At 53.9% G+C, this 23351-nt stretch overlaps 2 protein-coding genes across 2 annotated transcripts in view; both read left to right on the top strand.

Moving 5' to 3' along the window:
- DTX2 (deltex E3 ubiquitin ligase 2) overlaps nucleotides 1-19206 on the top strand; it is a 47921-nt gene extending 28715 nt beyond the window's left edge. The window contains exons 5-11 of the mRNA XM_067309531.1: nucleotides 4240-4371; nucleotides 12640-12684; nucleotides 13919-13989; nucleotides 15241-15399; nucleotides 15488-15649; nucleotides 16375-16464; nucleotides 17184-19206. Of these exons, the coding sequence (XP_067165632.1) occupies nucleotides 4240-4371; nucleotides 12640-12684; nucleotides 13919-13989; nucleotides 15241-15399; nucleotides 15488-15649; nucleotides 16375-16464; nucleotides 17184-17408 (884 nt within the window). The 3' untranslated portion in view covers nucleotides 17409-19206. The remainder of the gene's footprint in view (nucleotides 1-4239; nucleotides 4372-12639; nucleotides 12685-13918; nucleotides 13990-15240; nucleotides 15400-15487; nucleotides 15650-16374; nucleotides 16465-17183) is intronic.
- A 2359-nt stretch (nucleotides 19207-21565) lies between these two features.
- On the top strand, nucleotides 21566-23214 carry LOC136993940 (uroplakin-3b-like). The gene is made up of 6 exons (XM_067309702.1): nucleotides 21566-21659; nucleotides 21903-22052; nucleotides 22193-22412; nucleotides 22496-22572; nucleotides 22694-22814; nucleotides 22992-23214. The coding sequence occupies exons 1-6, from the start codon at nucleotides 21602-21604 to the stop codon at nucleotides 23143-23145; spliced, it is 780 nt and encodes a 259-aa protein (XP_067165803.1). The 5' UTR covers nucleotides 21566-21601; the 3' UTR covers nucleotides 23146-23214.
- The last annotated feature ends 137 nt before the right edge of the window (nucleotides 23215-23351 follow it).

The raw sequence follows: 23351 nt of genomic DNA, 5'->3' as shown, positions 1-23351 counted from the left end.
ATTTTGAAACACACCAAACTTAATGATTTTGCTGATAGAGGTAATTGTACAAATTAGTGGTGCTCCACTCTGTCTCCAAGATCTCATGTTGTTTAACAGCAAGGTCTGCCATTTCCCCAAGTTCTGTCGTTTCCCCTCTACCTGCTTAAGTCCAAGACTGGAACCAAACACATACCCATCTGTGCAAGTATAGATCAGCAGCCAGAACCAGTGACCGGAGGGGCATGTTAGACTGGATGCATGAGCAAGTGGTTGGCTGACGCTCATTACATTATGTAAGCATGTTTTCCCTATGCTTAACTCCGGCACGTTACAGGATATTGCAAAAGTGCCTTATTTACATGGCAGGCTGAGAAAAGCTGGTGGATGTTGTCATAGTTGCAGTGAAAATAATTTTAGCCCCAAGGAGTCGGTGACGTTGTACTTCTGACCAGATAGATGCTTTGAGCAAGAGAAAAGAGGCAGTTTTCTTTGTGTGTGTTTATTACACACGTTCATAGAAATATATCTGATGCCAAAGCATGCTTTGCAAGGCTTTCTATCTTTTTCCTCCTTCAGTCCTTGCAGGGAAGAAACCCAATGGTCAATGGGAAGTTCAGTAATATTTTTCAAACTCCTAGAGGTGGGCTAGTGAGCAGCAATAACTCCTGCAGTAATGCAGGGGCATCCAAAGCAGTCTTGGTCTGCGCAAGCTTTTATCTTGTTGCAGCTGGGCCTCATGTCTTCAAGTGAGAATTATCCAAGTGTAGGGCCAAATTCTGTCCGTTCATTGTGTGTCTCCCCGCAGGCAGCAGAAGGTAGAAGTGGAAAGTGACCTTTACCTGGCTAATGTAAGACTGTCACTGGGAGAACACCTGGTGTCGGATAATCCTCCTGGTCCTACATATGGCCTGTGTTTTATGTCTCTGTGGAAGCATAGCTTCATGAGTTTGCAGCTCATGAAATGAAAGAGAGAAAGTTACCGGAATAGATGTGTATTTTCTTTGCGATGACTCATGATACTAGCCAGTAATTTTGGAAGTGTTATTCAAGGTATCAGTAGGGCTATGCTGAAGGGTAACTGAACTAAGTTGAGGTTCTGTGGCTCATGTTTTCACTTGATCTAATTTTGAAGGAAACATTTTTGTCCTCTGATTTTAGGAATCTGTGAATTCAGTTGTTCAGCTTTGGCTTCTGTTGATTTTTTTAATTTATTTTTTTTAATGGGCTCTGCATGCTACCTTAGCAAGATTGTATTGATCACTTCAACAGAGAGCATTAATTTTGCATTTATCTATCAGTCAGATGTGCGGTAGGTGGTGATAATCTGTTAGCCTTTGGACTTGCTCTTCAAATGTCAAGTCTTAGCAATCAATGTCATCACATTGCTTAGAAGCAGAGGTTTTAGAGATGATTTTACCACTTCCTTTTCTGCACCCCAGCTGAAGAATTGCATTTTGTAACCTTTGTGGGGTCAGATTCTAATAGTCTGAGATATTCTCTCTTTGCCGTGAAGAGATCCAGCATCTTGCCTGTTTTTCAAGAACATTGGTTTTTAGGGCTCTTGAATCAGCTGCTGTTCTGGTAATACCTCTGTTTGTCCTTTAACCGGCTAAAAGCGGAAAGTACCTGGCTGGTGTGCATGCAGGTGATAGCTTTGGTGCTGTAGCTGAGCTTCAGACGTTCTGCTTTATTCATTCCCTTAGAAAGCAAGTAGATTTTGTTATGGGAACATTTAAGCTGTTGCTTAAGGCTTTGCAGAAGCAGTGAAGGAATTCTGGCTTGGTTTGGGATAGAGAGCACACAATAGTCTTGTGGCCTTTAGTACAAGACTTAAAGGAAGTTATTTCAATTGTGAAATTTCTGGATCTGATTTTCAGTTAGAGGCATGCTAGCTTATACCAACTTCAGAGGCTCCACTTGGCTCTACCTGCTGAGAACGTGTTGCTATGCCATTAGTAGGCTGAGGGTTACTAACTTAATGTTTGCATGCTTTACAGATCCTCTTCTTTCCCTGCAGCTCCTGGGGACAGAGGAGAGGGGGCTACACATTAGATCCAGATCAACAAAGGTGGTACCTGATGGGAATGATCTGAGCCTTCCTGATTTGGTGTTACCTATTCCTGTTTGGAAGTTCATGGTATCACATGCAGAAACTCTTCCAAGGTCAGGAGCATGAGCTTCTGGTGCCAGACTTGGCAGGAGCTACAGAGGAGAGAGTTTCTTCATGCTGAACTGCAGACCTGAGAATCAGTGGGCAAGGATGGGAATAGCCTAGACAACTATGTCTGGGCTGGTACTCACGCATTGCACCTATTTTCTGTGCCTCTTTAACATATCTGTTGAAGTCATCTTCCTACCCTCATTCTTTTTTCCTTTTTTCCATCATTTTTGACACAGCTACATTTTGACCATGTTTCTGTGATGCTCATTGCCTTGGTGTCAGTCAGAATAGCTGTTTACAGTGCTGGAAGGGGCTAGCTTAGCCTTTTGCTGTCTGGTGTTATTTTCCAAAGAGAAGGTGCGTGTTTAGTTGTTAAATGATGCATCGGGCAGCCTGATCTGCTGGCAGAACCAGCTCTGCCAAAGGTTCTTGGGTAACCTTGGGCAAATTACTTCATCTGTCTGTGCCCCTTTCCTCATCTTGTGAAATCCTTTCTCCCAGGTTTGGTGTCTGTCTGTAAGTCTTTTCATCTCCTTAGATGAGAAAGCTTTAGTAAAAGCTTCAGACTATGGGTAAAGAAAGGACTCAAACAGCTACTGGAGTATTTAGTGTACTGAGGCCTTTGGGAAATAGGTGCAAAATGCAGTCAGGATGGTATAGGAGTAGTTCTGACTGGGGGGCGTTTTACATGGGCTTTGCAGAAGGGATGTTCAGTTACAACACGCGGGTTCTTAATTAGCTGCATATTTCAGGCAGAAAATAGTCTTACCGCTTGCACACAAAGCTGATTGATGTTTCCCATGATAACTTGATTTTCAGTCATTTTTGCCTTGCATGGGCAAGGTACCTCCTTTTATCCTGAAAGAGCACGTTTGCTTTTATATCTTCCTTTTCCCAACCCTGCTGAATGTAGGCTTGAAAAATAAAATCTGTAAAAATCTCAGCTTTGGTCATAAACTTCTGTGCAGGGATCTGGGGATGCTGGCAAAATTTTCCTTAGTGTAAGGATGTGGTTTTGCACAGGCTGCTGTAAGAGGAAGCTTTTGAGGAAAAGCTGGCTTTTAGGTTGTCTGCTGTCAGTCTGCATTCACGAGCATTTTTTAGTGCTGGTGGTAGCTGTGGCAGGCAGGGATTTGCTGCTTGGGAAAGCTAGGGCAGGTGTTTTCTTGAATAAAGCAGTATGTTACCTTAGAAATGTTATGACTTGTAGCTGGCCTGGGTTTCATGGGCAAACATCGTATTAGATTGGCATGATCAGTCCTGTAGCGCTCTGTGCGCCAATTTTACCTTCAGGGAATTGCTGTCCTTTTTAATGATTCATTAGTTTTAACAAAGTGCATCCAATGAATGCAGCTGCTCTTGTTGGCTGGGATGGGGGAGGGTAAGAAGTCACAGACTTAAATCGCAACTGGGGGTGCTAGGAAAAAACTGAGTGCCAAGGAAGAGGTTGTGCAGGGTGGGAAGGGAGCTGCCATCACAGATCAAACGGGCCTCGTTTGGCAGGGGTTTAAATGGAGCAGCTCCAGTCCACGATCAGCCCAGGACCGTAGCAGAATTTAGAGACAGTAAAGCCACGTTCAGCACTAGCATGGGGATTAATTCAGTGTGACGCCTTTGAAACACTTAGCTTTATGGGGGAGTCTCCGCGCAGGGCTGTTAGAGGTTGCAGTCAATGCACCTGATCTTCCAGGCCCTGAGGGTCTGTGCTGCTTGCAGGACTCCTGTGAACTGGAAGAATTTGCACCATAACAGACCTAAAATGCCCGAGGAGCCGTAAAGCCAAGGCAAAGGGAAGGGTCCTGTTCAAACACCAGCTCAGAGGGTCATGGGTGAGACTCGTGCCCATATTTCCCTGCTTCAATTTGCTGTCTGAGCTCCTCCCTCTAAAGGCCTCTGGATCCTGTCTTTGTGCTGACTCCAACCCGATTGCCTCTCGGATGTTTTATGTTCTCTGAATCAAGGGCTTGGGTTTTGTTTTATTTTATCTTTTTAATTTTCTTTGAAAGATTAAAGTTTTCCTTTTTTTCTTTTTTTTTTTTAATGAATGTGTTTCCCCATTGTTTCCTTCCTGCATGTTGATCTCGTATCCGCTGTAGGCATGACGGCTATTCTGATGTCAGCCGCTGGACTCCCCGTGCACCTCACCTGTGTGCCGCAAGCTGCCAGCACCCATAAAGCCACTAAAAAACACAGCTCAGTTAAGGAGGGGAGGAAAGTGTCCAAGAAAGGTAGTTCCTGCTCAAACTCTGATATTTGCTTCCATCTCCTTCTTTTTATCTCTCTGCACTTGTTCTGCCTCCCTCCTTTCCTCTCGTCTCTCCCCCCACCCTCTTGGCTCTTCTGATTTGACTGTTGATGGTCATCCCATCAGGAGGAGAAGCAGGGCACTTCTCCTCTGGTCTGCATGGTCTCTGACAGGCTGTAAAATAAGATGATAAAATAGACCCTACCCTGTGGAAGTTCTGCTCGTTTCCATCAGTCATTAAGACTGGAGCAACCCAGCAGTTCTCTATGCGTGTCAGAGGCCTCTGCAGTCTCCCCCATGGTCTCTCTACACCCTCTTGGGGAGCCCTGGAGATCCATGTACCAGGACCTTCTCTGATTCATTTGTGGGGCAAATCTGGGAGCTGAGGAACCCTCATGGAGAGGATTTATCCATGTGTTTGTTCAAGAGAAGGACTGCTCATGAGCCATGGTTATCATGACTGAGCCATGGGATGAGAAGGATCTTTCAGATGAGCAGACCCCTGAGTTATTTAGGGCTTTCAAGGTCACATTATATTGCATTTATTTTCTCTGCTCTGTCTAGGGTAGAAGGTGGTGAAGCAGAGCCCTCTCTGGTAAACATGCTGCAGCAGGAGATCTGGGAAGGGCCCTGCTACCCCAGCTCTCCTGCCAAGCTGAGCTATCTCCAGAGCAGGGCCTTCATTCCTCCTCTTGTCGCTGGTGTTCTGCACCCTCAGCCTTGTGGAGCCTGGGGGCTCCCAATTTAGAGCACCCAGCAGAGCCTGGGTCCCGTTGGTGTGTGTTGGCCCTGCCCTGGGACTCTGCTAGGGTGTATGTGAATCCAGCCTGGTGTCACTGTACATGTTGCTTGTCAGCCTGGGCACAGGTGTCCTGGGATGCTTAACTTCCACCACCAAACCTAAGATGCTTCTCCTTCAGTTAAGAGAAGAGGGGGCTATTGGCTCCAGATTTCTACCCGAGGGAGGCATTCAGCCTGGAGATAATTGTATTTAAGAGAAAGAGGGAAGAGGCAGCTGCTGTCTCAGGGAGAATGTTGGTGCCAGTATCTCTCTCCTTGGAGTCTGTGCATGCAGTGAGAAGCAGTATGGGTCAAAGCTTGACAGGGAAGTGAGGTCAGAACCTGTTTGAAGGAGGCAGGAAGGAGAATTGAAGGAAAATAGAAAGTAAATGTGGAGGGAAGTATCTTGGAGAATGCTTTATGGAAGGAATTGGGGGGAAAAGATGATAGCAAGAACGAGAGAGAGCGTGCAAATGTGGAGTAGGATGTGTGACAGAGGAGGAGGAGAAAAGCAGGGGGCGGCAGTAGAAGCAGCAAAGAACAGGAGGAGCAAAGGAAAATGTGAGGTGAAGGAGAAAAACCAAGTGGAGGTGGGTGGCAGAGGGGGGCTGAATGAGGAACTCGCGCAGAGCCAGCTGGCAAGGTGGCAGCTAAAACCTGTTCCTGGTATTTAACTGTCTTGGTGCAGGCGGGATCGATACAACCCTCTGCAGCGACAGCTCCTGCTTCAGGGTGTTCCTGGCTGCGTAAGAGGGACGGGGCTGTGCAGCAGAAATGCCCTGCAAATTCACAGTGCAGAAATAGAGCTGCAGAGCGTCCAGGGCCTCCCACAGAGGCACTTAAAAACACGTCTGTTGCTGTTAGTGCAGCTCTGACAGCTCGCGGTGGAGGTGGATATCCGTGGTGTCCTATCAGGAACAGAACCTGACCACGGACTCGCAAGGGATGGGGACAGCCTGGCCTCATAGGCGCCTTGTGGTGAGGCTGAGCTATGGAAAGGCAGAGAGCAGAGCCTGAGAAATGAAGGGCAGGATCTGCAGTGGGTGTCAGTCACCTGCTGCTGGTTTATTTAATGAACATAGCCTCATTTACTGCAAGGTGTGGCCATAACCATACAGTCTTGGTCTCCTGAAGTCCCTCCTGCCCCGCAGCGTGGTTGGCTGTCAGCTGCTTCGTGGTGGTGTCCGTCTCGGTACAGCACTGAGCGCTGTAGAAGGGCTCTGCACTGCTCAAAGCCCCCAGCACCACCCGGGGTCAGGGGGTTAGGGTGTAAGCGTTTGGGTTGTTTGCAAGAGTGTGATGTTATTAGGAGAATACATCTTGGGACTGTCAAATGGGATGGGGAGAGCAGCCTGCACAGAGAGTGAGATGAGTGAACGGAGGTGGCCGGCGGGTGAAATGGATGGGGCAGGAGGTCGGTATGTGAGGGTGGTACCTGATCGGATATCTGCTGAGTGTGTGCGTTCAGGGGGAGCAGAGGGGTCTTTATACTCATGACGGATGTTACGTGTCCAGTCTGCCAGCCGAGGACCCCATCTCTTCTGCAAGATGCATGTTCTGCAGTGCTTGGCACGGCACCCGGGAGGGAGCGCACGCTTGTTGCCAGCGCGGGCTGTTTGGCCGCACCCCAGCCAAAGGCCGGGTTTGCTCAGGCAGGGGCCGCTGAGCACTGCCTTCCTGCAGCCCCGCGTCCCCGCCAGCCTCGGGGGAGTCGCAGCCCGCGCGTCGCGGCGGCGGCAGGGGCGTCTGGGCAGCGTGGGAGCTGGCGCAGCCCCAGCGCGGTGCCGGGCTCGCTGTGCCAGTCTGGAGAGCTGGGCCCTGCGTGGCTGCCGGCTCTCCGCCGCGGCTCGCCAATGCCATCTACTGGGGCGAGAAAGCCTCAGGCCTGAGGAGCACGGAGGGGACACTGGGAGGAGGGACGGACGAGTGTCTGTGACAGGGGCACCAAACAGCCGCTTCTCCCATCTGGCAACGCGGGATTTGCCCCAGCCATCCTAGTCAGGATATGCTATAGTGGAGATGTGTTTCCAGCAGTGACCCATGAGAAGGGGGTACCGTTCTTTGTTTTAAATTTGTTAAAATCTACCTGCTTATTTTAGAAAGTGAGATTGCCAGTCCTGCGGAGTACTGCATGTACGACTCCCTAGATGAAGAGGGTGCTTAGTACCTCCTAAAAACAAGCTCTGCTTGTACAACACCCCTCCTGGCTTAGAAACACTATTCTGCAGTGAAAGTAATGAGCCTGGCTTTTGGTCAGGCTGTTCTTTTTCCCTTTACAGACCCTGTAGCTATAAGGGGCAGAGATGGGCCTGTTTCGTGCTCTAAATTTCTGCATCATATGCCCTTCTCTCTTTCCTCTGTCGCACCCCTCCAGATTTTTCCATCGAGCGCTCCAGCAAGAGTTGTGCATCCAGGTGCAAGCGCATTGGTGTGCTGAGTGCAAGCAGTTGGTGCTGGAGTAGGCGGTGGCGGGTGCAGCGTGCCCCTGCCAGGCCCCTTCCTGCTCCCTTGGGGTTCCCTCCTGTGGCTGCAAACCGCAGCCCTTCCCATCGGGTACAGGCCGTAGCAGGAGCAGACAGCGGCATGGGTGTGCTTGCCCCAGTTGGCACCTTTCTGTCCTGCCTTTGCTGTGGCACCCCCCTCTCCCCCCAAACCCAGCAGTCAGACCTGCTGCAGCAGAGTCCGGCAGGGCCGACACGGACAGGTCTGTGGTGCAGCCCTGTGGCAGTCCCCGTGGGCAATTCCTCCAGCACCATATGTTTCGAGCACACAGAATATTTTAAGGATGAACCTGTGTCTGCTTGCCAGTCTGGCTGCATGGTGATTGAGGCAGGGTTGATGGAACTGCAGCCAGTTTTGTGAATAGCTGGGTTATGTTAAACAAAGATGCTAATTAGTCAGGACTCGTTAATGTTGTTGCTGTCTGGCAGCGATGTGTCTGGTGCAGATGAATCCTGTGCTGTAGATGCTGCAGTTCTCCGTCTCGGGGAACCCACGGCCTCTAAGCAGGCAGCGCACTGCTGGTGCTGGCGCATGGCCCAGCAGCAAGTCTGCCCTCGTGATCAACGAACGCTGCGTTCCCGCTGCTCGGCAGGGCTCTGCGCTTCCTCAGGCTGCTGCAATCGCTGCTCTAAGCCAACACTCGGGCTGTGCTGTGCAGTCAGTGCAGGCTGAGACTGCGTTAGGTTTTCTGAAGGCGAGTGGGTTGTCCAGCTCTCTCCTAACAGTGCTGCGAAGAAGTAGAGACTGCAGCAGCAGAGCTTCCCAGCTTTCCCAGGGGACTTCAGGAGGAGTGAAGGAAGAACGTGTCTTTTTGGGGGCCAGTGTGCCTCTGTTAACCTTCTGGCTGATGGGATCACCATGCGCTGTTGCCCTGGCGTGGAGGTTTCTCTGCAGGTCCTCTCTGGGGAGGACAGTCGCGTGCAGAGCACAGCAGTCACAAAGGGAGAGGAAATGAGCACACGTGTCCTTTCCTGCCAGGCACGACCGGATCTGACCAGGCACGGGGAATAATCCCAGCTGATTCTTTCAGATTGCTCCCCATGTGTCCGGTCCATCTGCAGCTGGTGCTGCTTTGGTTGCCTGCAGATCATGTCAGTGCCTGCAGAAAGGGTGGGACTGGGGAGTCCATCGGAGAATAGGGAAGCTCACTGTTCTGGTGTGGGACCCCCTCTGTAAAGGAGACGGGCTGTAGTAACCGGAAAGCTCTGCATCACAAGCAGAGCAGCTTGGTTGCTTGGCTATCTTGCTGACCTGCTAAATATGAAGAAATTTGTTTTTAATGCTAAGCCTCCCCTCACCCTCCTGGTCTTTGGGCAGCCCTCTTGGGAACTGAGACCAGTAGGTCCAGCCCTGCCAAGTCCAGGGAACAGAGGGCAGAGATGAGAGTTAGGTGACTGTCCATGGCATTAACTGGAAACAACCTGTGTCTGGCCTATGTAGGGTATCAAAAGAAGAGTCTGCTGTTAACCATATGGATCACTTTGGGATGCAGAAGGAGGTATGTTGCTGCTGCAAGCATTTGGTTGCTGAGCAAGGATTCAAAACACATCTGTTAAATGTTACCCATGGAAAGCCCTTGCTTCAGCAAGCAGTTTATTATCTACAGGGAGGAAGGGGAAGCATTAAGAAAAAATCATTATCCCTCTCTTTGTAAATGAAAGAATGGTAAACATTCCTTCACATCCCAGATAAATCAATAGCACAACATTAGGCCAGCTGGTGATAAACAACATCTGTCAATTCTGCTATTGCATTTTCAATCCACTATTGAATCCTGATAACTATAGGGACTGAACAGTCTTTGATGATCCTGAGGGATCAATAAAACAAAGCAAATTTGGAAGCAAATACTTTTATAGAGCAAATGGTCCAATAAGGAAGAGATTCATGTGCTGAATGATGTGTGGCTCATGCTCTGCTAGGTGCTGTGACTGCGTAGGCCTGGTTCTGGCTCCCCTGTGCATCGCTGTGAGTTGACTGCCAGGTGTGCTGGTCTGCCTAGGGGAGAGCCTCTCTGAGGCAAGGCTGTGTGGGCTCAGCCACCCATGCTGAAACCAAGTCCTCAGTGTCAAAAGGCTTTCTTGGGACCAGACATTCAAGCACTTGCAGCTGGGGACAGATTTTCTAAAAGCATCTGGGCTCCCTAGCTCTTTCTCTAGACCACCTTGGTGGGACTAGATGTGTCAGAGCATTATCACAGCAAAGTGATAGGAACAGGGCATTTCCTGTGCCCAAATCAGAGATGCCACAATGCAAACCCATCAGGTGTGGGTTTCCTGGGGTAGACTGAGGATTACATCCCCCTCTTCTGCCCATCTGGTTGCTCTCAGCTCCGTGCTAATCCGGGTTAGTGAGATGGTGTAACACCACCTGCTTTGCCCAGAATCCCTGCTGTACCCTTGCAAACTCTGCAAGAACGTTGTTCTCACTCTTACCCAGCTCTGCCCTGGGATTTTTGCTGCCTCTTTTTGATCTCAGTTGAATGAGCATGGCCAGTTCTTGGGCAAGATATCTCTTTGTTTCTCTGGGCTGCTACGGAGCAAGGAAAGACAACGGCAAGAGTTCTGCACAGCAGAGGCTGCAGGGAAGGAAAGTCCTCCACTGTCCTGATCAAGGTGAAGTTCTTTAAAGCCAGTCAAATTTGTTGTGCAGGTGGGAACAGGTGATCTGCGGTGTTCTGCCAAGTAGTGGGCTGGTGTCTGTGTGCTGGTGTAACGCACCCTGTCTGCTGGCTTTCCTCGTTGTCTTCAGCCACTTCATCTGTGCATCTTTCTGGCATTGCCTTCTCCAGTCCTTAGCCAGAGGAGACAGAAAGGAAGATCATTTCAAAAAGACACCTGGAAGAAATGGTCAGAAGGAGAAGGACTCGCCGGTCGGTCTGGCGGGCAGCATGGGATCCTCAGGAATGGGAACATCATGGTCTCTGTGATCAGGGTTTTGTGGAAGCAGGTGGAGGCACAGTGGATAACATCTAACCCTGCTCACATGGAGCTTTTCAGCGGGGTGCTCAAAACCTGCAAAGCAGAGGGAAGCTGAAGCCCCCATCTTCCCTGTCCTGGTGAAGGACTCTTCCAGTTACAGACTAGAGCCTGGTTCCAGCTGCCACATGTGAAAGTGCCACCCCTGTGTTTCCCAGCCACTAGCCTGGAGCAGGGTCATCCCAGAGCACTGCCTGTCTGGGAGGGCTGCAGGCACAAAAGCACGAAGCTGTGCTCTGATGATGAGCTGAGATGGTTCAGATTGATCACATCCCCTTGTGACTCATTCCTGGCTACCACCTCTTCACGCATTGCCTGTGAGCAAGGTCTTGGCAGAGAGGATTTCTGGATCCATTTCTGTCCTTTGGAAAAGGCAAGGTAAGGAAGAGGTTTTCCTTGTGAGGCCTGGTGATGAGGCCTTGGAGCAGCTCCTTGCACTGCTGAGCTCAGCCTGAGAGCTGGAAGGCTGGGGCTTGCCCAGCCTCTTGGCTCGTTTTCCCCGCCCGTCTTGTGGCTGCTCGTGTATATGCACTCCCAAGGGATTTTGACATGCTGTGAGATGGAAAACACCTGTTTCTAGGTTCCTGTGTTTGGCTTATTAATAATGGTTATTTTATCCTGTTACCTCCTTCCTGGCTAAGGGTCTCTGGAGGGCCAAATGGATGATCCTCAGAAGCCTGCTCTGCCTGAAATGTCAGGCATCGCTCCTCCTGCCCAGTGCTGGCAGCCCAGCACCAGACTGTTCCTGCAGGGATTGCAGCGAGGAGCCTGAGAGGGGGTTTCTTTTCATCTCCTGGCTTCTTGCTCTGTGCGCTCGGAGTTGTACCTTGCTCCCTTTCCCATTGCCAGAAGCCTAGTGTTTCAGGACAGCCAGGAATCCCCTTCTGAAAACGTCTCTTCTTAATGGCTGTGTCTTAATTTAGGAGAGTTTGACTCTCAGTTCATCAGTCTTCTATAACTAAATGATTTTCCACCCACGGCTTTCTGCCTCCCTTGCTTGTATTGCTCTGAAGTTAACCTGTTCCCAGTGAAAAGGTATATAACTCTGCCTGCATCTCACCAACTGCCTCTGTCATGAGGCCTTGTGCTGTCCTCCAGGGTGTCCCCGGAGTGCTAGCTGCGTGCAGAGCTGGCCATTTGGGGAACAGGAATCTCCTACTTGATACAGGATATGAAGAAAGGACCTGAGCCATCCAGGTCTTTGCCTGTTTAATGACAGAGCGTCACCTGTGACATGTGAACTGTCCTCCCCTTGTGCTTCACCGTGTTTGCCTCTACCATGAAAAGTAACTGTCCGGAAAATGGCGCCCACCCCTTCCTCCTGGTGACAGCAACTGCTTTTTTGGGTGACAGAACAGCTTGGGGAGGTAGTGCTGGCTCTGGTGTGGCTGTCTCTTTGTCCACAGCATGGCTTATTCAACTGCAGAGACAGCTCTTGTGAACCCTCCGTCTTCTCTGAAAGCACTGAAGTGGATAGAGCTGAAGATGTGTGGTGTGCAAGTACACCCACAGGTCTGACACCCAACTCTTGCACGTGGCGATGCTGCATGAGGTGCACAGGTGCTCTACTTCTGCCTGGGATCATGGCTGTTAAAAACACCTGTCTGTAGTAAAGCACAATCAGTCCATGTCCTACAGTGGTTTAGAAACTTCAAGAGCAGAGCTCTTTATGAGGAGGCGTGTGACTTCCTCATGAGGCCCTGGAGTGTTGGGCATCGATGCTCCTGAGCTGTCCAGCCTTTATTAGCACTTCCCTTGCTCCCAGAGCAGCCCCTGCAACCGGGATAGGAGAAGAGAACAGACAAGGAAGAGCTACACCTTAACCGACCTGTCACAACACTGCTTTTCTCCCTCACCTCTCCCAGAAGTAGATTTGGGGCAGAGCAGGAAGGACAGACAATTGGAATTCCCCTAGCCAAGTGACAGATCTCTCTTTTGCTTCCTGCCAGGTGGAGTCATAATGCTGCTTGTGCAAATGTTTCCTTTTATAGGCTGGTGGAAGAACCTGACAGCCTCTGTGATGGGCATGATGACCGGTAAGGAGCTCATCTTCTCTTGCACAGGGCTGGATGCCCTGCAGAAGTCTAGGTAGTGCTTGCTGACTGTCTGTAGGGTGACGGGACCAGCCTGCAGTAGAAAGCACTGACTGGGAGTTGAGGCTACATCTGATGTCCTCACCAGGAACATACCGAGGATACTGTGTATTTGCTGCTTGATCCTTTATGCTGGCTCCCATAATGCTTCAGAGGGGACGGGGCATCTGCGAGTTCTGCTGTTGCGTGCAAACAGCCTGCAAAATTCCATCTTGGGCTTCTCACAAAGCGGACACCTGCCTTCGAGAGGGGTGGTGATGGGGTGGGGGGACCAGACCTGGCTGGCAGGCTGCACTGGTGTCTGTGCTTGGTGGGAGGGGAGTGGGGATTAAATTTAGAGAAACGCGAGGATGCCTGTGTCCTCTACTGCAGATAGGACACCTGTTATGAAGCTGGTTTGTTTTCTATACCTGGTGATTTGTGCTGCATCTTGCTGAATTTCAGTATGTGAAAAGCTCACAAGAAAGGCTCCTGTTTCCTGTTAAGGATGCAAGACTAATTCTGCAGTACTAAAAATAAGGCCTGAAAATTAGTGTATTGCTGGATTTCTGCTTGTCAGGTGCCAACGGCAGGGTTTGGCTATGTCTCACCTCTGGTGTGGAAAGGTCCCGTGTCAACTAGGGCAATGTGGGAATGCCTTTTTCCCTTTAACAGCACAGAAGTCATAATCATCTCTTTCCCACTGAGACTACAACGTCCTTGGGTTGAGTTTGATCATAGCTGATTTCTGGTGTGTGCAAAGAAAATCAAGCCAGGACCTGGCTGTCATCCCTTGGGATATGTGGGGAAAACTGGAGCACAGCAACTACAGGCGGACCCCTGGGGTACTGCACGGGGGCAAAGATCTGCCATTCCGTAGCAGCTCCTGCCCCCTTCAGAGAGAACCTGCCAGCGAGCAGGGGTTCAGGCTGGTGAGTTCTCTGGTCTGTGTGCCTCACGGTGTTAGTGCTAGCCATCTCTGGCAGCAAAGCATTTGCAGGGCTTGTGTGGATCAGTTGGAGCAGCTACTTCAGCAGAGACCTTTTCTCCCCCTCTAACCCTAACCTTTCTCCTTGGCATCCTGGCCAGTTACTTGCTCTTCTCCCCTTCTCTTTAGCATCACCCAGCACAGCCTGTCATATTTCATGGTGTGTCTGATTTCTTTTTGTTTCTTTTTCTCATCTCTCTCCTTGTGCAGCAACACCAACTGAGCCGGAAGCAGTGGTGAGGAAGTACTTGGAAGAGCTGAAGGGTGCTCCTGCTGATGAGGTGAGAAGGGAGGGTGGGAGGAAGAACAGAGGATAATAAAGCAAGTCTGGCTTGGCCAGAGCTGTTTGTTGGGGTACTGTGAAAACCAAGGTGGTGCCTGAAGACTGTCCTTTCACAGCCATCCCATGTAGTAGATACTGCTGCTTGTAATGGCCTCCTTGATGCTAGGTGGAAAGACTTCAATGTTGCCTGAAGCCCACACATGGTAAATGGGGATTTGGCCTAGTTTGGATGCTCTGATGTGCAAATGACTGTCAGCCCTAGAGGGCAGGGCATGCCTGTTGGACTACTTACGTTGTCTTGCTGCTTGTTGAATGAAATACTGCCCTAACCTTCTCCCTACCAGCATGGGTGCCCATGGATGGTTGCCCAGCCTCCCCACCTTAGGAGGAGTGCAAGAGTGAGAGTGTGCACTAAAGGAGCAGAGGCTGCCCTGGTTTTAGACTCGGAGGATCTCACAAGCCAGCGTGGTGTTGGCCTAGGTAATCTCTGTTACACAAGGCTCACTTGAAACATCACTTCTTGCAACTGGAGCAAGCTGGGATCCAGCTGATTCAATTGCTTTATAGGGTGACTAGCTCAGAGGTAGGCGTTTATGTCCCCTTTCCAGTGAATTGACTTTGGGGTGCAATTCAGTTTATCCTGTGGCAGGCAACTTAAACAGGCTGAGTGAACTGTGCCTTGGAAGTGCCTGTTGCTTTTCAGTGAAAACAAGAGTAATGTGGGTAAGGGTTTGAATGGAGACCTGCAAGTACCCAAAAGCAGGGAGATGTCTCTGGCTGTTTGCCTGTCTATTGCTTGCAGAGGACTGTGGCAAAGGAAGCACTGTGTGGGTCAAGTAGCTAATCCTACCAATACCTTCTGATTCCTCTTGAAACTGGCTGCAGGATCTGGGGTGGAGCAGGGAGTTCGACTTTTGTCTCTTCCCAGAGCTCAGACTCACAGACTCTAGACCTTGAATTGCACTGGAGCTACTCTGTAGAGGAGCAGGACATGAACATGCTAAATTCCCTGCTTGTTCCTTCTAACTGACAGTTCTTGTCCTGTGCTGTCCAAGAGGCAGTGGAGTGGGGTGGTACCAGCCGGATGAGGAAACCTGTCTCTGTCCTTAAACCTCAAAGGGGAGGGTTAAAGTTGAAGGCAAATCTTCCTAAAATGTCTCCCTGATCATTTCCCTGGTGGGTCAGTCAGAATGATTGGCTTGGTACCCACGGTACATGGTGGTTTTGTCCTTGCTGTCTTGGACTCTAGGACTGTATGATCTGTATGGAGAAGCTGACATCCCCCTCAGGTTATGGTGACACATGCGATTGCAGCACGATCAAGCCAGAGGTGGTCGGTCGCCTGACAAACTGCCAGCACTCCTTCCACATGCTCTGCGTGCTGGCCATGTACTCCAATGGAAACAAGGTACTGAGCCAGCCCATCCCCACCGGGGTCCTGTGCCCTGTATCCAGGTGACTGTGGAGGTCTGATGCCTGCTTCTGTCTCCCCACAGGATGGGAGTTTGCAGTGCCCCTCTTGTAAAACCATCTATGGAGAGAAAACCGGTACTCAGCCCAAAGGGAAGATGGAGGTCTCCACTTTTCCCCAGTCCCTTCCTGGCCACAAGGACTGTGGGACAATCCAGATTGTGTATCACATCAGCAGAGGCATTCAGGTGAGTACAAGGCATGCTAGCAGGAACGGCTGCTGGCAGACAGCAGTGAGGCTGGCGGGGGGAAGCTGTGTGAGCCTCCCAGAACAGTACTGGGAACCCAGTATAGTACCTGTTGAGGCAGCCCATCTTTGAGCAGCCTATTTAAGGTGCCTGGAGCTGCTGGCTGCCCAGGGTGGTCTTCAGTGTATCAGTGACTTTGGTCTCCTCCATGAAGGACATTTTTCTACTTTATAGACCCCAGGGCCAGTCTGCCTCTCACCAGCCTTTCACCTACAGTAAAAACTGTCTGCCTGAAGCAGGGAGGAGACTCAGCCAGTGCCCACAGGATGGGAAAGATTCCAACGTCTTATTTCACAACCCACATCTGAGCTTTGGGTGGTTGCAATGAGCTGAAAGGCTGGAGGCAGGCGATCTTTCTTTTGGGATGTCCTCAGACCATGTAGAAAAAGCTGTGGTTTGAGGCTGCCTCTGAAGAGCTGGCTTTACGTGTATCCCAGCATGAGGCACCTCATGGAGACTCTGTGATGTTAGCACGTCCCATAGGAATAAGTCAAATACCTTGTACTCATAATCAGCAATACATTGCTCCTTTTGGATGGAAGAGCTGGTCTGAGATGGTCCTATCCTAAATCCTGCTGCTGATCCTAACTCTTACTACTGAAAGATTGTGCAACCCATACAAGGATGGAAGTGTCCATGCAGAATATGTCCTTTATCTATTGCAGGGCCCTGAGCACCCCAACCCTGGGATGCCTTACACAGCAAGAGGCTTTCCTCGCTATTGCTATCTGCCAGACAATGAGAAAGGCAGAAAGGTAAGGCTACACCCTGATTACATGACTCTTCCACGGTTGTCTCTTGGCTCAATATTGGTGGCTTTACACAATAGGGCTGTTTTTATGAGAGCTGCTCCTATGATGCTAACCAGCTATTCTTGTTGGTTGTCCATATTGTTGTTCCTTAGGTGTCTTTATAACCCTTCTGGCTTTGAAGGTTTTGCTTTTTCTTTGCGGCTCTGGCTGGGAAGATTAGCTCTCTTTCATCCCATTGCTAAACAAAAGTCCACCTCATTTTTTGAGTAAACACTCCTGGCCTGTTTTGAGCTATGCTGTTACAAGAGTTTGCTCTTAGATTTTTTTCAAGCTCAGTGGTTCTATCTGCTGACTCTTCCCATCCCCATTTCCTGTGGGTGGATGTGTTTATCTCAACTTGTGCCAGTATTTTTCAAGTCCTAGAAGACTGGCATGTGAAGGGAATTAATTGTCCTTCCCATCAGAGATACCACATAGATAACTAGGAGATGGAGTTCCCTCTGATGCTGGTATCTTTAGTTTCTTGCTGCTACAGCAAGGATGTAGGTTGTTAAGCTTCTGGCAAGTAGCTGCGTCCATGTCTCACCTGGATGTGTCCCTTGGAAAGGGCCATGGAGCTGTTCCCACAGCCTGGCAAGAAGGGACTGCTCATCTGTTCCTTTCATGACTCAAGTCTCCTAGCTGCTGGAAACCAGCTTTGATTTTTCTTCCTCTACCTCTAGGTCCTGGAGCTCCTAAAGGTGGCCTGGAAGAGGCGCCTGATTTTCACAGTGGGCACCTCCAGCACCACTGGTGAGAGCAACACAGTGGTGTGGAACGAGATCCACCACAAGACAGAGATGGACACAAACCTGAGTGGCCACGGCTACCCTGACCCCAACTACCTGGACAATGTGCTGGCAGAGCTGGCTGCGCAGGGCGTCACCGAGGACTGCCTGAGACAATGAGTTGCATTGTGGGGCCGGCTGGGCCGTGCACATCTCTGGGACCATCTGGTTTGGAGGCCCTTGTAGTGCACTTATTCCTGTTGCCTTAAGTTCCTGCGTCTGACCGCCTGTCACACTGAGCAATAACACTGTAACGCGGGAGCCGTGCGTGCTCTGTACAGTCTCTTTTTCTGGAAAGTTGGGCTCGCGTCCCTAGGTAGGGTTGATGGCCACAGCCAGGACTGGCGAGGAGAGTTGCTGTGAGGTGACAGATCCCCTTGCGAAGGCAGGACCCTCGCCCTGGTAATACTTGGACAGGAGGGGGGAGAAGGGAACGTCTCACTCCCAGTAGAGCACTCGAAAGGAAAATGAGGGCCTCCCTTCTGCAGCATGTCGCAGCTCTGTCTCCGAGGTGGTTCTTATGATAAAGCCTCCTCCCTCCTGCCCCTGTAGCTGATACCTGTATCTCTGCTTGGTCATAATAAACACTGCATTGCCATGGAGAGTCTCTGCTTTGCCTTCAAACTACCTGATGGCTTAGGGTGTCTCCCCTCCTGTGGCCCTCTTTGAGGGAGCAGCCTGCTCTGTGGAGCTGGGGACACTCGATCCAGCCAGGAGAACGGAGGGAAAGCTCAGCTCTGCTAGAGGAACATGAATCTCTGCAGGGGCAGGACACCAGACACCCATCCCTGGGGTCTTGGGTTGAAGGCTGTCAGTGTTTTCATCTGCTTCCCTTAAGGGGTCTCCTTGGGGTGTCCTGTGATTCAGAAAGCAAAGGTGTTTGCTCTATCGCCTCATCATGGTTGCACACCTTAGCTGGTTATTCCCTTCTCTGCACATAGCTGTGCGTCTACCAGGCACAGCAGTTCAGGCAGGACCCCCTGTTCAGCGTTTGCTGCGCTGTGACTGTTCTCAGCTGGCATCTGGCTCCACGGAGGTTTGGTGGTTGCAGCCGTGGTACCTGCAGAGGTGACCCAGCAAGAAGGAGCATATTGGCAGGACCTGGCAATATCTATCTGGGAAGTCACAACCCCTGCTCCATGGTTCCTATCACTGCTCCCATCACCCTGAAGTCCTTGTGGCAAGGCATGCTCCTAAAGTATATCTTCTTTTCTCCATCTTTTAAGTGCAGCAACAGCCCAGCAGTTTGGGGGCTGTTCCTTAGTGCTTTGTGTCCAGCTGTTCTGTGTTTGCATTCAGTGAAGCGGCTGGAGAAAGGAGGGGTTTTAACTGCTTTGTGCTGCTGCGGTCAGACAGCTGTGGATGGCAGAGGGAGTGCTGGTGCCACCATGCGGTGACAGGGTGGTTTGCTCCCTTGGTCTGTGCTACAGCACTTGTCTGGGAGCAGATCTGTCCCTTTGGCTGCAGCAATGCGACTCTGCTAGCAAAGACGTTCTCCAGGCAGGAGCACGCTCCTGTGCAGAGATGTCTGCTCGTTCAAAGCACCAAGGCCCAGAGAAAGGGGTATTGCTCCAGTCCTGGTGGCCTTGCTCTCCGTTGTCCTTGGGCTTGTCATCACCTCAGTGCCGAAGGCTTTGTAAGAGCAGCTGCTGGCCGCTCCTCTCTGTGGCTACGACCCCCAGCTGCAAGTCCCGAGGACTCTGCCTCCATTAAATCTGCTGTTGGCTCCCTTTGGCACAAAAGAGCCCCTGGTGCCTTCTGCTGCTTCACCACCTGCCTAGCAGCTCTGAGACAGCCTGGTTCGTGGTAGCTGCCAGCCAGGAGCCCATATAGGACTAGTGTGTCCTGTGCCACCAAAGCGAGGGGCAAATTCTGCTTTCTGTCACCAGTGAAATAAAAATGAAAGATTTTTCAGAAAGATTTTTTACCACAAGCTGGGGGAGTTCTCCCTGGTGTCTACCTTGTACTTGCAGCCTCCTCCTGGTTAACTCTCTGCTCACCTGACAGCAACCTAACCTCTGGCTAGGCTTTAGAGAAAAAACACTCAAATACCCAGCCAAGTCTGGAAACGCTGCAAAAATGGGAGCTTCTGGGGAACAGCAGGTATGTGTCTGTCATTTGCTGAGCTCTAAGGTAAATGTTTGCATCTGCTCTTCTCCCACCCTGGTTGCGAAATGGAGAGGTTTCTAGCTAAGCCTCAGCTTTCGAGCCCCAGATCATGTTTCCCCAGCAAACAAAACACTGAAGTGAAGAGCAAATTGGATAGGGTTCACCTGGCCTTGTGCTAAGCGAGAATTTCCTGCCGAGCACGGCTGAGGGGATGCTGGAGCCCTCCCTTCCGCAGATGCTCTTCAGTGCATGAATCAGAGGGAGCCTCCCTGTGCCTGGGCTGTTCCAGGGCCGGGAGCTGCGGGGTGAGCAGCTGGCCCCGAGCCCTCGCCTTCTCCGCTACGAGGCCGCAAGGCGTCTCCCATAAAAGCCCTGCATGAGTCGGCGGTGAGCCCTGAGGCAGCTCAACCGCCCCAGCAAGGAGATGCAGGCTGCAAGGCTGAGCTGCGTGGTTAAGCAGTCCTGGGCGTTCCACCGCTGCTGGGCAGGGACGAGCGTTGGTCACCTCCCTTTGCCCTGGGGCCAGAGGAGCTGCCGGCTGAGGGTGCGCATGGTGGAGGGCCAGTGCAGGACGAAGGCACGACTGCAATGCCGTGGTGCTGGTCAGAGCCGGGAGGGAACGGAGAGCTGAGCGAGTGCTTATAATGGTGCCAGACAGGTCCAAAAGCCTTGCTTGCCTGAGGCACCCTCCTCGCTCCTTCCCAGAGCCCTCCCTGGCCACCGCTTGGCCAAGGGCTGAGCGGGGCTGGTACCCGGTCCATCAGGCGCTGCCCCGATCCGCTGCTCCTTGGGACCCGCTGCGGCAGAGCGAGGGGAGGGGGGTTTGGACGAGGCAGGGCCAGGTCGTGGGTGTCAGGTGCTGTCCATGCATGCAAGGCGCTGGAGGAGCCTGTGCTGTTTGCTCTGGGACAGGCAAGAGCTGGGGCCCCGTTGCTGAAATCTCCCTGAGAAGCGGCAAGTCCCGGCTCCTCTGGTACCCTGTAACTGGTCCCCAACGAGCCTTGCTGTGCCATCACGTTTGTCGTTGCATTAAGACTTTCCAGGAGCAGTGTCAGGGCAAGGGCCAGGCCGCCTGCACCCCGCCGTGCTCCGGCTCCCTGCAGCCCCTGGCACTGCTCTGGCCACGGTCACTGGCCTCCTTCCCTCCCCGGGTGCAGGTTTCACACTGATGCTGTTGGATTTCGGTGACAATGTCTGTCCTAAGGAACGGGCTTGACGCCGCTCGTGGAAAGAACCTGGTGGTCTCGGCTGAGGACCTGCCCTCCTCCGGCGGGTCCGTCCCTTGCCAGGGCTGCTCCGGCCAGCCAGCTCCGCTCGTGCACCACCAGGGTTCATGACGGGGGGACGGGAGGACGCAGAAGGTCCGGTCCGAGGCAACAGCTTGCCCACGGAGCACGTTTTCTCCCCGAGCAGTGCCGAGGGCTTGCTTGCAGCGCGGTGGGTTATTTTTAGCCGAGCCCTGACCCCACAAGTATGTTGGCCCCACGTCCAAGTAGCTGGTAGCGGCAGCAGAAACTGTGACTCACCGTGCTGCAGCGCTGCGTCACCGAGCCCTGCTCGCCCCGTCTCCTTCCCGCTGCCGTCCCGAGAGCCCGGAGGGGCCCTTTTCCCGGGAGAGGGGGCCCGGCCCTGCTCCTGCTGAGCGGGAAGGACGGGGCAGGGGTGCGGAGCAGGGCAGCGGCACCTCCGCACCTCCCTGCCCTCGGCTTTCACGCTCGAACAGCCCGGTTTGGGGTGGCACATGGGTGCGACGGCTCAAGGCCGGCCGAGCTGGGCGCCAGCACCCGGTGGGCATCACGCACGGCCCGCCGGGGCGAAGGGGTGCAGGGCAGGGGGGGTCCTGACCCACAGCCCCAGCAAAGCCCTCGAGTCCTGCCCGTGCGCTCGCTTGGGAAACTCCTCGGTGGCCTCGCTGTGCCTCGGTGTCCCCTTGCACCTTGCGGGCTTGCGACCTGCACCCTTCTCGCGGGGCCGGGCTTGGCGGCCGCCCCAGCCGGCGGCGCAGGGGAATTCGGGGCCAGGGGGCGGCTGGGAAGGCGCAGCCGTCCGTCCGGCCCGGTTTGCCCGGGGGTCTCGCCGGGCCGGCGGAGCAGGCGGAGGAATGCAGGGCTGGGAGGGCCCCGGCTGCTGGGGCAGCTCGCCGGCGCCGCCGGCCCCTTGGCAGTGGGACGTGGCGAGCGGAGCGAGGCAGCACGTCGCCGGCCATGGAGCTGCCGCGGGTGCTGCTGGCGCTGGCTGGGACGGGCGCAGCCGCGGGCCTGGGTGAACCATGCCGGAGCGGCGGAGTGGGATGGGGCCGGGGGCGCGGGGCGGCGTTGTTCCCTTGGGTCTCGGGGGTTCCCCCGCCGGGGAGGGCGGTCGCGGGGCCGCACGTGCCCGGGGGGTGACGCCGGCGGCCGTGGGGGCAGCGGGCACAGCGAGCGATGCAGCGCCCGGGGCCGCCGCTCCTCCGCCTGCCGCAGCCGGTCCCCGCGGCATGGCCCCTCACCGGCGCCGCTCCTGCAGCCCTGCTGCCCTACGTGCCCCGGGTGCCGCGGCAGGCGCTGGCGGGGAAGGTGACCGCCACCACCTTCGCGCTGGACAAGCCCTTCTGCGTCTTCGACGGGTACGCCGACGCCACCGACGGCGTCTGGCTGGCCGTTGCTTTTGCCAACGGTGAGTGGCGCCGCCGTCGCCCCCCGCCCCGGCACTGTCGCTCCGAACTGCCGCTCCGGCTGGCGACCCGGCGGCGGCTGGGATTGTCCGTCCCCGCTGGGGGCCTTCCTCGGCACCGGCCTCTTCCTCTGCGCCCGCAGCCTCGGCCACCTTCAGAAACCCGGCGTCCGCAGCCGACATCCCGCCCTACCAGCGGCTCCGGGCCGCGCTGTCCTACATGACGCTGGAGACGCCGGCCGCCGCGTACACCTGCCCGGAGCAGAGCGCCGCCGTCCTCCGGGTGGGCAGCGACACGACGTGCAGCGCCGAGCGCGGCCCGGCCTCCTGCAACGGGCCCCTGCCCTCACCGGGGCCCTACAGGTGGGACCCCCATCCCTGGCTGGGCTGTTCCTCATTCCCCGGCTCCGTCCCCCCGGGCATCACGGCGCAGCCCCTTCCCGCAGGGTGAAGTTCCTGGCGCTGGGCTCCCGCGGCCCCAAGGCGGAGACGCGGTGGTCGGAGCCCATCATCCTGCGGCAAGGTAGCGTCCCGGCTGCTTGCCTGGTCCTCCTGGCGTCAGTGCGCTGCCGCCGCCACCCCCGGAGCCGGGGCGGAGGGGCGTCCCCCCCCCCTCGTGCCGCCCGGCTCATCCCGTCCCGCAGCCCGCAGCCCCGGCACCCTGGATCCCAGCCCCACGCGCCGCGGCAGCGCCGCGCTCATCATCGCCTCCATCCTCGCCTGCCTGGGCGCCGCGCTGGCCCTGGGGCTCCTCGGCGCCGTCCGGTACGAGGGGCGAGCGGGACGGTCCCGGGGGGCCGGGGCGGGTGGCCCCTCCTTGGGGCAAAGAGGTGGAGCCAAAGATGTGTTTTTATGCTAAAAAAGGGGGAAAAAGGCCTTTTTCGTAAGGAGGGGATGCGGCCGCGCAGCCCCCCGTGACCCCTCTGCTCATCTCTCCCGCAGCGCCCAGCTGTGCCAGGACCCGGCCATCAGCTTCTTCGCCCGCAGCTCCTACCAGACCCACCACATCCCCCCGGCCCTGTCGCGGCCCCCCGGCGAGGGGCGCAGCCCCCCGGCGCCAGCGTCCCCCGGGGCTGCGGCACCCAGCTCGTGCTGAGCCCCCGGGACGGCGCGTCCCACCTGCCGGGCGCCCCGGCGCAGTCCGCGTCCTGCCGAGTAAACTCGTTTCACGTCTTCCACCTGCCGCCCTTCCTCACCCCCGTGTCCCCTCCCTGGGGCGCCGGGCGCGCGAGCCGAGCCGTGGGGACACCACGGCGGGAGCAACCGAGCAGGGCGAGCGCGGGCGCCGGGGGGCTGCAAGAG

This window comes from Apteryx mantelli, chromosome 22, assembly GCF_036417845.1.
Source record: "Apteryx mantelli isolate bAptMan1 chromosome 22, bAptMan1.hap1, whole genome shotgun sequence".
In the NCBI taxonomy this organism is placed as follows: Eukaryota; Metazoa; Chordata; class Aves; order Apterygiformes; family Apterygidae; genus Apteryx; species Apteryx mantelli.
The sequence above is the reverse complement of the archived record's forward strand: the minus strand, read 5'-3'. Positions and strand labels throughout refer to the sequence as shown.